The sequence below is a fragment of the Schistosoma haematobium genome, chromosome 2 (assembly GCF_000699445.3).
Source record: "Schistosoma haematobium chromosome 2, whole genome shotgun sequence".
NCBI classification, from domain to species: Eukaryota; Metazoa; Platyhelminthes; class Trematoda; order Strigeidida; family Schistosomatidae; genus Schistosoma; species Schistosoma haematobium.
In genome coordinates this window covers 43,214,074-43,231,774 of record NC_067197.1, presented here as the reverse complement: position 1 = coordinate 43,231,774, position 17,701 = coordinate 43,214,074, and the positions used below count along the sequence as shown (strand labels likewise).

The 17,701-nt window shown below is 33.9% G+C and overlaps 1 protein-coding gene across 1 annotated transcript in view; it reads left to right on the top strand.

The window, feature by feature from the left end:
- MS3_00010844 (uncharacterized protein) overlaps window positions 1–15,865 on the top strand; it is a gene marked incomplete at both ends in the record, with an annotated part of 31,592 nt that extends 15,727 nt beyond the window's left edge. The window contains one exon of the mRNA XM_051219249.1: window positions 13,466–15,865. Coding sequence (XP_051068492.1) covers window positions 13,466–15,865 — 2,400 coding nt within the window. The remainder of the gene's footprint in view (window positions 1–13,465) is intronic.
- Between the last annotated feature and the right edge of the window lie 1,836 nt (window positions 15,866–17,701).

Here is a 17,701-nt window from a genome sequence, read left to right as displayed (position 1 = left end):
ATGAATAGCTAGATATTTTGTAATGAGTAGGCTGATAGAGAGAGAGAGAGAGAGTAAGAGAGGCTGATTATGTAATCATTTGATAAGTTGTAGTCGATTAGATTATGTTAGATTCATGAGTTGATTTAAGTTAGACATGTGGATTGGTTGAAGTTAGATATTAATATCGTTGAATGTCGGCTCAGTGCTCTATGGTTTAAGCGTTCGCGCTCGAAACCGAAGGTCTTTGGTTTGAATCCTGAGAGCGAGATCGTAGATGCTCAGTGTTGAGGAATCCTATACTAACACGAAATGACTGTCCAATACTTCTAGATTCTCAATGGTGGTCTAGCTTGAATCAACTTAAGTCAACAATTTATAACAGTCTTCAAATAATTAGATTGATATCACAGATGGATGAATGTTAATGTACCATTAAAAACCTGGAAGTACTGGACGACCATTTCGTCCCGGTATGGGATTCCTCAGCAGAGCACACTCACGACCTCATACACGGAACTTGAAACCAGGACCTTCGAACGCTTTACCTCTAGACCATTGAACCGACATCCAAAAGTGTTAATGTCTAACTTCAATAGATCAATAATCTTGCGTACTGCTAAAGAATCCCATACTGGGATTTCAATGATAGTCTAGATTAGATTGACTCATGAATTCAACTATTAAAATGTAAATTGTTTGTACTTATCTCAATCTTACAAATACACTGTTTCATAGAAAATTCCAAATGCTTTTAATCACATACACAAGCATATATACACGAATCTAATCATTATGTAAACGTATTCAATGACTGGAATATGTGAGGTTTCTTTGTTCATTGATTAATTATACCACTTACTTTTAATATGTTCACTAAGTATTCAATAATTATTCTTTGAACGTTGATTTCATCGTTGAAAGATGAGCAAAATGCCATGGTACGGCTGAGGGTGGGGAGAGTTAGCTCTCCCTCTCCAATTGCTCTCAAGTGACCACGCATATAAAGCCACTAACAGGGAAGTCCTACTCACTACCCTCTCGTGGCGAGGGTGTTGTTTACGAAATTGAGAGGACAAAAAAGAATATCCGGTGTTTTAACTGGGTTGGTGAATACTGGGGGTTCACCTAAGGGAGTTGTAAAACCATCATCCCAAACCAATGGTGATCATGGGCTCCAGGATCCTGAGGGAACAAATCCCCTATGAACCAACTGTTGGTCACCGGCTATCATGAGACTACATCTGATGTTGCTCCACTGCCTTGTGGACTAAACCTTTGGTTCCAAGGCTGACGGTAAGGTCTCCTTAGAAAACCACCTGCTGCGATTTGAGCACCCGGTCAGTATCCCAGACCACACATAAATCGAATGATTTATGTGGTGCATATCTATTTGGTACCTTTTTGTACCAATGTTTAAACAAAACATTTACAGATTGTATTGTGTGCTTGGTATTTCAAGCAATCCTAATGGATAAGAAATGATTAGTTTAGTAATGAAAATAATTCAATATTCATTGTAGATTTATCACTGAATACAGATGTTTTGTGGAAATTGTAGTAATTTGAATAGTTGTGATCATGAGTCAATTGAAGCTGGACCGCCATGGAAAACCTAGAAGCAATTAATGGCCGTTTCGTCCTATTGTGGGACTCCTTAGCAGTGCGCATCCACGACCCCCCTAGACATTAACACCGTTGGATGCCGGTCAACTCAGTGGTCTAGTTGGTTAAGCTCCTGGCGGAAGACTGATAGGTCCTGGGTTCGAATCTCGTGGATGCGCACTGCTAAGGAGTCCCACAATAGGGCGAAACGACCGTCCAGTACTTCCAGGTTTTCCATAATGATCTAGCTTCAATTGACTCATGTTCTCAACTGTATAAATTCTAATTCTAATTCTTCACACATTAGTTTATAACCATTATTTTCTAGCCATAATACATAGTTAGACATTCTCAAGGTGAGTTTCACTGTCATTGAAAGGATCATTCATAGAATTATAGTCTCTAATTGATTGATTTTATTAGTTATATTCGTTCATTAATATTATCATTATTAACGATTAGTAAGCTAATAATAGTAATAATAATAATGATATCAGTAGTATATCACATATAAAATGAATTTGTACTCATCATTATTTGAATATACATAAATGTATATTTGATTTACCTAAAATAGATTTACCATAATTACATATCTGTGCTGTTGTTGTTGTCGTTGTTTATGATGGGGTATAATAATGGATTCTTGTATATAAGTGAGGGGGGTAGGGCGATGGGTGAAAGGGGGAGGGGGGGAACAACCAGGACACGTGACTCTTATATGTTCCATTTCATTGTATCATGAAACACATTTTAATATAATCTTTTTATTTTAATTTTAAAAAATGTACCATTTATACTACTACTACTACTACTACTACTTTTATTTTTAATAATGATTATCAGTAATATTAAATCAGTAGTATATTAATGATTATATGATTAGATAAGTAAATAAGTAGTATTGAATTAATTGACTCATTAATAATGATGAACTGACTAATAATTTATGACTAATCAGTATATGTATATATCTACATGGTATGTCAGTTGAATGGAATGATTATATGCCAGTGTTGAATCTTAACTTGATATCTTTCATAGTATTATCCATTAATGTATTAAGTTTAGATAACTGTTATATTGTTTAGTGAGTATGAGAATAGTAATTAAAAACTATAAATGATTAGTTTATTTTATTTATTCGATTAGTGTGAGGGCTAGGATACTCTCCAGTTACCTTAGGGGATCGTACCCTCAGAATTGGACCTAAAGATTTAATCCACAAGGGAGTGGAGGAATGTCAGGTGATGTAGTCCCATGGTAACCGGTGACCAATAACTGGTTTATAGACTATTTGTTCCCTTAGGATCCTAGAGGCCATTTTCACCATTAGTTTGAAATGTGAGTTTACCAACTCCCCTAGTGGACTCTCCGTATCCACCGACTCAGACATTCGCTCTTCATCGTCTGAATTTCGTAAACAACAATAATGCTGTTAGGAAGCAATGAGTAGGACTTCCCTGGCAGTGGTTGCATACACGTGGCCATGTGAAAGTATTTGAAGAGGGCGTGTTGACTCTCCTCACTCTCGGCCGTACCAGGGCATTTGGGGGTATCATTAGTTACTACTGATAAATATACATCTTTATTGGATTTCATTTATGTAATTTTTAATCATACAGTTTAGTCTGTTCGACATGTTACTAGATGTGGAATCTAGGATGTATGTGGTCAGTCGTATCTTGGATAGCTTAATGGTAACGTTTCTGACTGTGAAGTTGGGAGAATCAGTTTCGTCAAGATTACAGGTACAACGTGCTGATGAGTGCTAAATATTACGAAACCTAGGTCCAGGGTTTCTTGTTGACTACCTTCTAAACCCAACTCACACGTCCTTATCGTGCCTCCTGGATAGTGGAACTTAGTCCCATGAACACTAACGTGAGCAGTAACCCGGGCGGTAGAGATCGGGATAATCACTCACTTGACGAAACCCACGAAGAATCACAGCACAATTACCGCTGGATCGAAAAACAACAAAAAATATCACAAAAGTGATGCATGGAATGTACGGGGTTGTTCCCTACAGGGCAACCGCTTGCAAAAAAACAGCTATTCTAGTCCCTGTAGTTGTGCCATGCTTCAATGTGGTCTGTTTCTCTCCTGAAGGGCCTACCAGGCTTGACCAACTTGTTTGGCTGGAAAGGGGGCACCTCCAACCATCATCTTTTCTCAACATAGTACACGCAATGTCCAGTCACCTAAACTAATGGCTACATTGCAACATGGTCGATAGGATTCAATCTACACTAAGAGGGACTTGATATACATGATGTTCATCAGCACCCAGTGATTAATCAATTGTAGATGTACAATAAATTCAGTATATGATAACAATCCAGCAATTCTGAATAGCAAGAAAAGAAAAAAAAATACAATTATGTTGCAAATGAATCAGTCAACTCATCAAGGCATAAATAATGTAACTAACTGCTAATTACTTTGCCAATACAATTCTTATTAGTATGATAATATGAAATTAGAAAATGTCAAGGATGGTGAGATATAATGAAGAATATAATTAATGAAGCAAACTATACTGAGTTCGAGTCCTGAAGTGAACATTAACTCTGAGATACAGGTACATCTAACTGACAAGTCCTAAATAGGACGAAACTCACGTCCTGGATTCCACTACTAGTCACTATCCATTTTTTGTTTATGATGCTTGTGCGAATTAAAACAATATCGAAATAATCCTCACAGGATGCATATATGTCAATAACAGACTGATCAATTGAATTTCATACCATTAAGGAATAAGTATTGATAGGGAATTTTAAATTATCTTGTATCTTAGATGATGATAATGATGCTTTAGATGATGGTGATTAAGATGATGCTTTGGATGATGCTTTGGATGATGATGATGAAGCTAGACCACCATCGAAAACCTGGAAGTAATGAACGGCCATGTCATCCTAGTATGGGACTCCTCAGCAGTGCAGATCTGCAATCCCGCGTGCTGGACTCGAACCCGAAACCTTTCGGTCTCGAACGTGAATCCTTAACCTCTAGACCACTGAACCGGCATTCAACGGTGTTAATGTCTAACTTCAATCGACCCATGAATGGTTACTCGACCATTCATCCATTGTCTGAGGTAGATACCTTTCTCTACGAGACATGGATTAGACTCTACTGATCATGGCTCCTTATAAGAACTCCAGGAAATCATCCTAAATCCAGTCATTAGTGAGTACATAATGATTATGATCAGAATGAGTTTTATGAAGATTGTAGTAGTTTTATTAGTTGAATTCATGAGTCAATCTATTCTAGACCATGATGGATAACTTGAAAGTATTGAACACTTATTTCATCCCACTATTGGTAAATAATCAAAGTTTATATACAAATAATGTTAGTTCCACTAGTTGAAATCATGAGTCAATTGAAGCTAGACCACGATAGAAAACTTGAAAGCACTGGAAGCACGTTTCGTCCTAGTATGATATTAACACCTTTGGATGTCGGCCAATTCAATGATCTAATGGTTAAGGGATCGTGAGTGCGGCTTCTAGGTCCTTGGTTCGAATCTCGCGGGGGGCGGAATCGTCGATGCGCACTGCTGAGGAGTCCCATGCTTTTAAGTTTTCCATGGTTATCTAGCTCCAATTAACTCATGATTTCATTGAATGAAATTTCTAAAATCTTCACGAAAAACCCTTCACATAATCAAAATAATGTTAGTAACAATCCAGTTTCTTTTTTCCTTATATGAAAAAGAAAAGAAGAAAACATGAGTATAAAATCAGTAATTATTTAAAATAAATCATAATTTAAAGTTATTTTGAATAAGAAAAAAGGTAACAAAAGAAAAAAAGTATTTTTTTTCCAAACAGTTTCATTGTCATGACAACTGTGTGCATGTATGTATGCGTGTGTGTGTGTGTGTGTGTATGTGTGTATGTGTGTAGAGTTTACGACATGTTTATATGCGGGTAAATTTTAGGCACCAGTATAACATTACTCTTTTTATCTCACTCTCTCTCTCACACACACTCTCTCTCTCTCGTTCTGTGTTCCACACTCTAGTTGGTATTTTTTTTCTTTTTTTTAAATTTTTTTTGATTTTAGAGGTCATCATTTTTCCCCGATTCGTTTAACCTTCTCCCATCTGTCTCTATATGTGATATCTACTGAGATAAATAAATTTCAATGTATACTGAATACACCTATAGTTTAATTATTGACATGGTTTATTATATTTATCAATAGAGGGATACAACGAGAGAGAGAGAGGGAGAGAGAGAGGGGCTCTAACACGTAAACTTGGTTTTGTTTATGGTTTTTCTTTTTGATAAAAAGGAAACCAAAAATTTTTATAAGTTAATAGGTTAATTGTTTTATATTTGGATACTAAGTGCACTGAAGATATTTAGCACCCCACCCCACTTCCACCCCACCCCCCTATTAGAATTATATTGTATATATGCAAAGAGATTATTTTATTCGAAGTTAAATAATCAGAGTAAATGTTGAAGATCATTGATTGAAAAACGGTGATCAAGTTGTAGATGCATATCTATAAGATACTACACATTAGAACAATGAACTTAATCATTATTGAAATAACAATCAGCTTGAGATGATTATTCATAAATGAAGTAATCATGAGATCAGATTACTGATTTAAACTCTTCAATAAATACGACAATGTAAATAACATTTCAATAATAATACTTATTTACGCCTGTTATTCCCAGTGGAGCAGAGGCCGCCAACCACCATTCTCAAACCCACTCTGTCCTCCACCTTCCTTTCCACTCCTATCCAATTGTTGTTCATTCTTCTCATGTTTGTCTCCATTTCTCAGAGTAATGTGTTCTTTGGTCTTCCTCTTCTCCTTTCGCCTTTGGAACTCCATGTGAGGGCTTGCCTTGTGATGCAGTTGGTTTACTGATCTCAATGTGTGTCCTATCCACTCACAGTACTTCTTCCTCATTTATTCCGACACTGGAATCTGGTTTGTTCTATTCCATAGTAGGTGGTTGTTGATAGTGTCTGGTCAGCGGATTCGAAGTATTATGCGTAAACAACTGTTAATAAACACCTGTATATTCTGGATGATGGCTTTCGTAGTTCTCCAAGTTTCCACCTCATACAGTAGAACTGTTTTGACATTTGTATTGAAAATTGTGACTTTGGTGTTAGTTGACAGACAGTTGTTTTGAATTCCAGATGTTCTTCAATTATAGATATGCTGCTCTTGCTTCGCCGATCCTCACCTTCACACCAGTATCAGATCCATCGTGTTCATCATTAATGCTGCTCAGATATGTAAAGACTTTTTCATCTTCCAAAGCTTCTCCTTCACTTTTGATTCGATTGGTGCATGTTGTGTTGTATCGAAGAATCTCGCTTTTCCGTTTGTGTATGTTGAGACCTACTGCTACTGAGGTTAATAATGATAATATACTTGTGTATAATATATTCAATGTACAATGGAAAATGATTACAATAATCTGAGAACCATATAGTAAATATTTTATTTGTAAGATGTCACTCGATCGTCTTAGACTTCATTGTTCCTTCGCTTCCACAGCAAACATTCTCTAATCTCGTTCTCTTCTCTTAGATCTTCTCAACCTTCTGCTACCAGGTATTTCACTTTCGATCGATGATCCATATTACTTATATCTATCGACATCAGTAGCACACATCACACTATATGTTCTCAATTTTATACTTATTGCTGTTCATTAATATTCATTCAGAAACTAAACTTAGTAACCTATTCTTTTACTAAAGTAAATCATAATTTCTCTATGAGAGCTAATCAAATCGTACTATGTTGTTGTTACTGCTCAAATATCTACTATTCACAATCATATTTTAGAATTATAACTAGTCAACTATAATCCTAATCAAGTATAATCTTTCATTTAGAGAATGAATCAAACGAGTGAATCCAATACAGTAACAATAATAAGACTGATTCACTTGTACCTTGATAAAGTTAATTCACATTTGTGAATTATACAATTTCACAGATTGAAATCATGAATCAATTGAAGCTAGACCACCATGGAAATTGTGGAAGGCCGTCCCGTCCTAGGATGGAACTCCTCAGCAGTGCGCATCCACGATCCCGCACTCCGCGGGATTCCAACCACAGACCTATCAGTCTCGCGCCAGGTGCTTAACCAACTAGACCTCTGAGCAGATACTGATAGGTCCTGGGTTCGAGTCTCGCGGGGTGCACGATCGTGGACGCGCACTGCTGAGGAGTCCCATACTAGGACGAAACGTCCGTCTAGTGTCTCTAGGTTTTCCATGGTGGTCCAGCTTCAAATGACGCATGATTTCAATCTGTGGAATTTCTTAAATCTCCACAAACCCTTCTGATAATTATACATTTGTTAATATTGTAGTAAACGAGAACAAACAAGTGAGGACAATCAAAGGTATTTGAACACAGCAATACAGAATCTCTTAGTATAATTTGAGAATCATACAGTAAATTCTTTATTTGTAAAGTGTCAATGAATCGTCCCTTTCATTTTCACACCAATCATTCTCTGTTCTCATTCTCATCTCTTCGATCTCATTAACCTTCTACCGTCAAATACTTCACTTTAAATTGATGATACATACTACTACTTATATCTATCGATATTAGTAGTATACATTACAGTAGTTCATTTAATAATCATTTTTGATATACATAACCAGGGATTATCATAAACTGAATAAATAACAATTACTATGTACGTAAATTTTATTAAGAAAATTTTTTTTTTCTATTTTTTCCAATGATTTTTTCAATATACTTTCTAACTCCCAGGGGTCGCTAACCTCATGCCCAACCCTCCTCCTTTACCCGAGCTTAGGACCGGCAGTAACTCTAGAAGAGCTACATGCGGAGTTATAAATTTTTCAATGTGGTATGACTGAATTTATTCACCTCGAAAGTTAAACTTAATCAATAGAATGATATTGTTGATATGCTTCTTATTAATTAATCTATTGGTTTAATTTCAGTTTTCACTTTACTTTCCTTTCCTTTTATTCTTAATGATGATTATGATTATGACTATTAATTTGGTTACTTACCTACCTACCAACCTACCCACCCACCTAGCTACCTAGCTACCTACCTACATACTTACTTACTTGCTTGCTTGCTTACTTACCTACGTACCGACCCACCTACTTACTTACTTACCTACCTACCTACCTATATACCTACTTAGTTAGTTAGTTAGTTAGTTCATTTGGAATATATCTAATTCAATAATATTAGATAAGATTTTATTATAATTATTTTTTTTTGTAGTTGATAAGGGAAGAGAATAAGAATAACGAATGGTGAACTTGTTAATGACCCCTCTAAACCTAACCAACAACCTCATCACCACAACCACCACCACAACCCCCTCCATCTCCACCACCCCACTTAATTAGAAAATCTGAATATGTTCAATTAAATATTTACATGGAATCTAAATTAAATTATCATAATAAATTATTCTTTTCTACTTTTTTCTTTCTTTCATTGATTTAATATTCAAACTTGAAGGAAAGAAAAAGAGAAAAATATTTTCTTCTTTGAAAAATTTATTCTTTTTTTTATCAGAAGGGGGTTTTGTAGAGATTTTACTGTGTTCATAGTTGAATTCATGAGTTCATTGAAGCTAGATCAACATCATGGAAAACTTGGAAGCACTGAATGGTTGTTCCGTTCTAATATGCGACTCCTTAACAGTGCGCATGCATGATCCCACTTCACAAGATCCAAACCCAGGACCTATCAGTTAGATATTGATACTGTTAGATGCCATTTCACTGGTCAAGACGTTAAGCGTTCGAGCACGATATCGTTAGTCTTGAGTTCGAATCTTGCGTTCAGGTTCATATTTGCGCACTGAGAAGGAGTCCTAAATTAGGGTAAAACAGCCATCCAGTGCTTCCAGGTTTTCCATAGTGGTTTAGCTTCAATTAACTCATGGATCCAACTATAAGATAATTTTTTGAATTTTTTTATAAAGAATTGTAAATTCACTTAGTGTTATTTGCTTGAATCTTCCCATTGATGTGTTAGGATAACAGTTGATCAGTCTCTTATTGACATATATACATACTATGCGGATTGCCTCGATATTGCCTTAATTCATAAGTATTATAAACAAAGATGGATAGTTGCTAACAGCTGAATCCAGGACGAGTGTTTCGCCCTATTCAGGTCTCGTCAGATGAATATATTTGCATCTGAGAATTCATGTTCACTCTGGGACTCGAACCTAGTACTGTTCGCTTTAAACGCCATCGCGTTATCCCAGAATCAACCTCAACTCTAAGATTCAAGTACATTCAGCTGACGAGTCACGAATAGGACGAAATGCGCTTTGTTCTAGATTCCACTGTTAATCACTATCCATTATTACTTATAAAATAATCACATGTTTCAAAAACAATACTCTCTTTTGCTTGTTTTATGAAATACTTTACAAAAGAATAACAGTATGATTAATGAAAGTAACATTAAAGTTTCAGTGGATAATTAGGTCGTTTGTCTAAGTTTATTTAGATTTCTTCTTGTTTTTGTTGTTGTCGTTGTAACTATACAATGGAAAACTTCAGAAAGAGAATTCAGTAATATCTTCAATCTGACTGGTATATTGATTAAAAAGAACTAACTAATCATTAAATGAATAACAATAATGATAATTGTAACTACAAACTAATATTAACTAATTAATAGTAATGTGTAATAGTGGATATTCATGAGCTAATCTAAACAAGATCAAGATTGAAACCTGAAAGTACTGGATGACTGTTACGTCCTAGTATGGGACTCCTCAGCGGTATGCATCCATCGGTAGAATCTAACACATGTCGGGTGGAGACAATTATCCATCTCAGACAATGAATGAAAGGTTGAGAATGATCATAGATCGATTGTAGTCAGGCATTAATACTGTTGTATATTGACTCAGTGGTCAAGACGTTAAGAGTTGGTGTGCAAAAACAAAGGTCCTGGGCTCGAGTCCCGCGTACGAGGTCATACGTGTGTACTGTCCAGATATCCTATGCTAGGACGAAATGGTCGTCTAGTGCTTCTAGGTTTTCAATGTTTGATTTATAATCTCAATCAAGACTGAACAATCTCCATAACCTTATACTGGTTCATAAATAGTTCTCAAAAGTTATCATTCCTAATTCTCATCGGAATATGACAACTTCGATACCTGCTCAGTGATCTAGAGGTTAAGCTTCGGTACGTAAAAACGAGAGCTCCGGGTTCGAAACCCATGAGCAAAATCATGGATTCTCACTGCTGAAGAGTCTTACACTAGGACAAAACGATTATCCAATGGTTTCAGGTTTTCAATGGTTAGTCTAACATCAATCTTCACAACTTCATACTGATAATTTCATATACATTGATTTACACTTTTATATTGACCTTATTGTACTTAAAATTTACTGTTACTATTTATTACTAATCATAACATGAAGAAAGAAGATCAGATGTGGTAGTTACAATAGACATGACCTATAAGCTTAGATATATATGTATACATATTTTGGTTAAGTGAAAGCAAGTGAATGAATAAATGAATAAGTTGAATAGATATACTCATGAAAATAACTATGCTGTATAACAGATATACACATATATATGTGCTATACTATAAGTTGACACAATTTATCATACTTATAGTCTAATAGGATTCTGTATATATGATGAATAGGTCATAGGTCTTTCAATCTATTCATCAGTTATTCTATCAGTTAGTAAATTTACATTAGTCAGTCAATCATTTAGTCGATTACCCGCATTCTACTAGGACTAGTTCAATTTCGACGTTGAAAACCCACATCTATCAAGACAAACCAAAAAAATAAATAAGATAAAGTGTTTGTATGTATGTGTGTATGTACATGGTAAAGAGTAACTAAATGAAGAAAACCTAGTTACTAACTTTCAGATTATGGTTAACAATATCCGATTACATTGATCTAACTACTGTTACTACTACTAATACTACTAATACTACTACTAGTAGTAGTGAAATAAGTAGTGTATATCTATGTGAATTGAAGCACTTCTCAATGAATTAGGCTAATTAGGAAATAAATTATGAAACACTTGGAAATCTAGATTATTATTTGTATAATTGATAAGATATATGGCTTTATAATTTGACTGGAAAACCATATTCCATTTGTACATGTATACATATACACAATGACATACATAAAGCTTTATATACATACAAATATAGATCGAAATAAAACACATTGGTTTAGATGTGACTATTATTATTCCTTTCCCTTGTTTATCACTTTTCAGTTTGATTTGCTTATTAGCATAGAACTCACAGATATGCCTTATTGACTCTAAATGCCCTAGTACGGCCGAGAGTAGAGAGAGAGATAGCTTTCTCTTTCGAAATGCTCTCATATGGTCACATGTATACAGCCACTGTTACACAAGTCCTACTCACTGCCTTCTTACGGCATTACTGTTGTTTACGAAATCGAGAGGACAAAAGACGAATGCCCGACACTCTAACCAGGTTAGTAGATATGAAGGATCTACTTAGGGGAGTTGGAAAACCCTTATTCCAAACCAATGGTGTACATGGGCTGGATCCAGTATCCTGAAGTAACAAATGGCGTATGAACCAATCACTGGTCACCGTTTACCATGTGACTGCATCTTCTTACATTGCTCCACTGCCTTGTGGATTAGACCTTTAGGTACAAATCTGAGGGTGTGGTCCTCTAAGAAAAATACCTGCTTCAATTTGGGTATCCGGGTAGTATTCCAACCCTCACACAAATCGAAGTATTTATGTGGCACATATCCATTTGGTATCTCCTCATATTTTAGTTATTATTTATTTATTTGTTTAAACACATAAACATTGGTACAAAGAGGCACCAAACAGATATGCACTACATAAATCATTCGATTTGTGTAAGGGTTGAGATACTGACCAAGTGCCCAAACCGAAACAGGTGGTTCTCTTAGGGGCCATACCCGATGGGAATTCTCTTTTTGTCCTCTTGATTTCGTAACCGACAGTAATGCCACGAGAAGGTAGTGAGTAGGACTTCCCTGGTAGAGACTAAATACGCGTGGTTATGTGAGAGCATTTGCAGAGGGAGAGCTCTCTCCCCACTCTCGGCCGAAGCACAGCATTTGGGGGCTCTTAAAAATATATATATATACTACACTCTATTCAATCATTCACTATTAAACAATCGAGTATTCTTTTCTCATGATTCGATTCTTTTTTCTTTTATTTTTCTTTATTAAAAGCACTAACTACTTGTCAATCTTTAATTGAGGTCAATTGAAATGATTTATGTATCAATTATTATTTCATTACAATTTTTGATAGGTATTCATCAATAATAATCAGGACAAGTAAATGATATCTTATTCATTTATAGTACAGATCATCATTCTATTGTTGTTTTATTGAATGATGAATTGATTTGTGCCAATATATATATTTGATCAAGATCATAAATCGATTGTTGTTGGATCATTATTGAAAACTTGGAAATACTGGATGGTTGTTTCATCCTAGTATGGGACTAGTGAACAGTGCACATCTTGGGTTCGAATCTTACGAGTTGGATCGTGAATGCATACTGTTGAGAAGTCTCACACACAAAGATGAAACGGATCTACAATATTTCCATGTTTTCAATGGTAGTAGAATACTTATCAACAGTACGCATCCATCTATACATCCTGAATTCCAATCTCATGAGTTGGATCGTGAATGAATACTGTTAAGAAGTCCTACACACAATGATGAAACGGTCTAATATTGATCTAATAATGATCTCAATCTAAGCTCAATAATCTTTACTCATATTAACTTATTATTCTATTATTTTTTGTATTTAGAACGATTCCGATTTAACATCATCATTAACAAATGTCACTACTACAACAACAACAACTTATAATAACAATAATAATAATACTACTAATAATAATACTACTCATAATCATAGAAAAGAAGATCGTGTTAAACGTCCAATGAATGCATTTATGGTATGGTCACGTGGTCAACGTAGACGTATGGCACAAGAAAATCCTAAAATGCATAATTCTGAAATAAGTAAACGTCTTGGTTCAATGTGGAAAAATTTATGTGAAACTGATAAGAAACCATTTATTGATGAAGCAAAACGTTTAAGAGCTAATCATATGGCACAATATCCTGATTATAAATATAGGCCAAGACGTAAACATAAACCATTAGAAAGACAAAAAAAGACTATGTCTTCATTGACGAATACAATGATAAGTGGTTATATGAATAATACAACGCCTGGATTACGTAATCATAGTATTCATAGTGTTGGAAATGTACCGTTAACTCATTCAAATCGTAATATTCCTAATATATTTGATCCATTAATTACATCATCATCATCATCATCATCATCAATGCCATGTCAAAATCAATTTAATCCACCGATTCATAAACATGAACATCATCCACATCATTTACATGGATTATTTAATGCATCTAATCCACGTCTTCATTCATCACATGCATATTCATCAAGTATAAATCCATTGACTAATTATTTACCGCATCAAATTACTGGTTTAGTAAATACTACTAGTAGTACTACTACTAATAATAATAACCCTTCATTAATTGAATCCCAACAACAACCAGTTGACTATCAATCACATAATCTTTCAACAAACTATTTACAATCCAATATGATGATGATGCCATATTATACAAATGAATTTCATCAAAATGATAAAGATATTAGTTTAAGACAAACATTATTTGGATCTGATACAAATGCTTCATCGTCATCATCAACGACGACGACAACGACGACGACGACAACGATGACAATGACGACAACAACAACAACAACACAATATGATCAGAATACATCATTTCATTTACAATCATTATATGCTAATCGACAAATTTCTGGACAATATAGAGATACTACTATTAATCATAATCACAATAATAGTAATAGTAGTAGTAGTAATAGTAATAATAATGATAATTATTCTAGATCCCTATTAAGACAAGAACCAATTTATGGATCGGAACAAAATCAATATAATCCTTCATCATTACTCAATAGAAATGATGATAAATCCTTGGAGTTTTTACGGAATACATCATCTATTCCAATGAATAATAATAGTAATAATCATGTTAATCAACAATTATTACCAACAGATATGTCGAGTTTAGCTGCAGCAGCATTAGCCGCTGCTGCTGTAAATGATACAACGAATGAATATAATACAGAAATGAATCATTCAAATTCTATGACAATAATGCAACGTTTAAGTAATACACCATGGTCAATGTTTTATTCAAATAATGGTAATATGATTAATTCTATGAGAATAAATGAACAACGATCATTTCTTAATTCATCAACAATGAGATCAAATCAAACAGGAGGATCAAGTTTAGATTCACCACCACCATTTTCAATTGGACGAAGTGGATCTAGTACACCAATTATGAATAATATGAATAATACCACTACTACTAATAGTAGTAGTAGTGGTAGTAGTAATTTCCCCCGTGTTACAACATCAACATCATCATCATCAGTTACAAATGGTAATCCTCATAGTGCAGCAGCTGCTATGATGGCAGCTGTAGCAGCGGCAAATTATGCAGCATCTCAATTAGCATATTATGGTAATAATGGAAATACAACATCAGGCATGGATCAACATCATCCTCCTCATCATCATCATCATCTTCAACATCCCCATTTACAGCAACAACAACAACAATCACAACATCATCATCAACATTCACAACAATTGTTACCTCAACATTTAAGTAGTACACAACATACAGATTGGTTAAATAAAAACAGTAATAATAGTAATAATAATAACTCACAAAATTCTACACTACGATCTGTTTCATCTGCATGGTCATCAATCTATCGAAATGAATGTGATCCAGTGGATATTGGAAGAAATGATATGAATACATCTTATACATCTAATCTACAATTTGATACTCATAATCGTAATAATAATAATAATAATAATAATAATAATAATATAACATCACAATTTCATGTCAATCGTAATACATCATCATCATCATCTACATCATGGTTGGGACGTCTTGATGCTCAACAACTACATCATAACCAACAACAACAACAACATTATTTTGCTAACCATAGAATATTACCTAATATTACTGAATTAGGTAATATAACTAATTATACTACTAATCAAGATCTTTTAAATGAATCATCTTCTAATGTACAAAAGAATTAACCACCATCACCATCACCCCCAACAACAACAACAAGGAAAAGTACATTCCTATTGTTTATTTACTTTTCTTATTCAATATAATCAAGAATTCATTATTTGTTGTTACAAGAAAAGTATGTAAAGGACTTCATTGAATTATTGTACAGCTGAGTAAAAAAATGTTTTTTTTTAAGTATAGATATTAATACCCCCTCCCCAACATGAAATCAATAAAAACACACAGAGAGAGAGAGAAAGAGAGAAAGAGGAAGGGAGGGAGAGAGAGACGAAGAGAGGGGGGAGATATAGCATCATACCAACATGCCAAAGATGCATAAATGCATATATATTGATTTTCTTTTTCTTTATTTTTTCTTCTTATCAATGAAAAGAAAAAGATTTAAAGACCGACATTCCTTAGCATAGAAACAAACGAATTCAATAAAATTACAACTATGAATCTAAGAACAAAAATATAAATTTCCTATTGGAAAGCATTTTTTTTCTATAATAAAAAAGAAAGAAGAAAATGTGAGCAAAAAAAATAGAGAAAAAAGAACAAAAGAGAAGAATTCAATTGTAATTATTTATTTATTTGTTTGGTTGTTTAATGATCACTTCTTTCTTTCTTTCTTTTTTTTTGGTTTTCTTTCCTCTTTATACTTCTCTATATAATCATATTGAATCTTGTCTATTCTACATAGATACAGTATTCTTGTATCATTCCTATTTGGTGACTATGACCATCAGTAGAATAGATAATAAATGCTGTTATGATTAGTTGTTATGTATTGAACAATATTTGATATTAATGTGACATATTCATTAAAAGACATTCCCTTCAACTTAGCATTACTGAATAGAAGTAGATCTATCTATCTATCTATCTATCTATCTATCTATCTATCTATCTATCTATCTATCTATCTATCTATCTATCTATCTATCTATCTATCTATCTATCTATCTATCTATCTATCTATCTATCTATCTATCTATCTATCTATCTATCTATCTATCTATCTATCTATCTATCTATCTATCTATCTATCTATCTATCTATCTATCTATCTATCTATCTATCTATCTATCTATCTATCTATCTATCTATCTATCTATCTATCTATCTATCTATCTATCTATCTATCTATCTATCTATCTATCTATCTATCTATCTATCTATGCATGTTACAGAATATTTGTATAAATCTTTTTCATAACTTTCTCATTTACTCAATTGAAACATTTTTCTTTCTAGAAAAAACAAATAAACCATGTTAACCAAACATTGTTACATGTTCATTCGTTCATTCATTCATTCATTCATTCATTCATTCATTAGAATACACATAGCCCCTTTGTATATAATCAACATATATATATGATAGTAATAATAATTATTAATAATAAATATATATTTATGAAATTGTATCAATCTCCTGTTTATGAATTATGCAACAAAATGGATTAGATTATCAAGTCTATCTTTTACTACTTATAAGTAGTACATGAATATGAAACATTGATTAATTATGAACAACCATTGAGTAACGCGAAAGTGACCTTGAAAGTATCCAACTAATAAGGGTTATAAACGAGTATGTGAGGAATAAAAATTATGATTTACAGTTGATGGTGAAAGTTTTCATCACGAGCGAACATAGGCTATAATGCCAAAACTTTATTTAAGCAAATGAATGAGTGAATTTCGCGCCAAAATCAGAGACATGTTATCTTATACGTGATTGATTCGTCCACAAATTATAGTCTCTCCAAAAAATCAGTCAGTCATTAACAACGTAGAACTTCGTACGTACGTGCGTACATCAGTTCGAGTTGCCATATCACATTAGCACA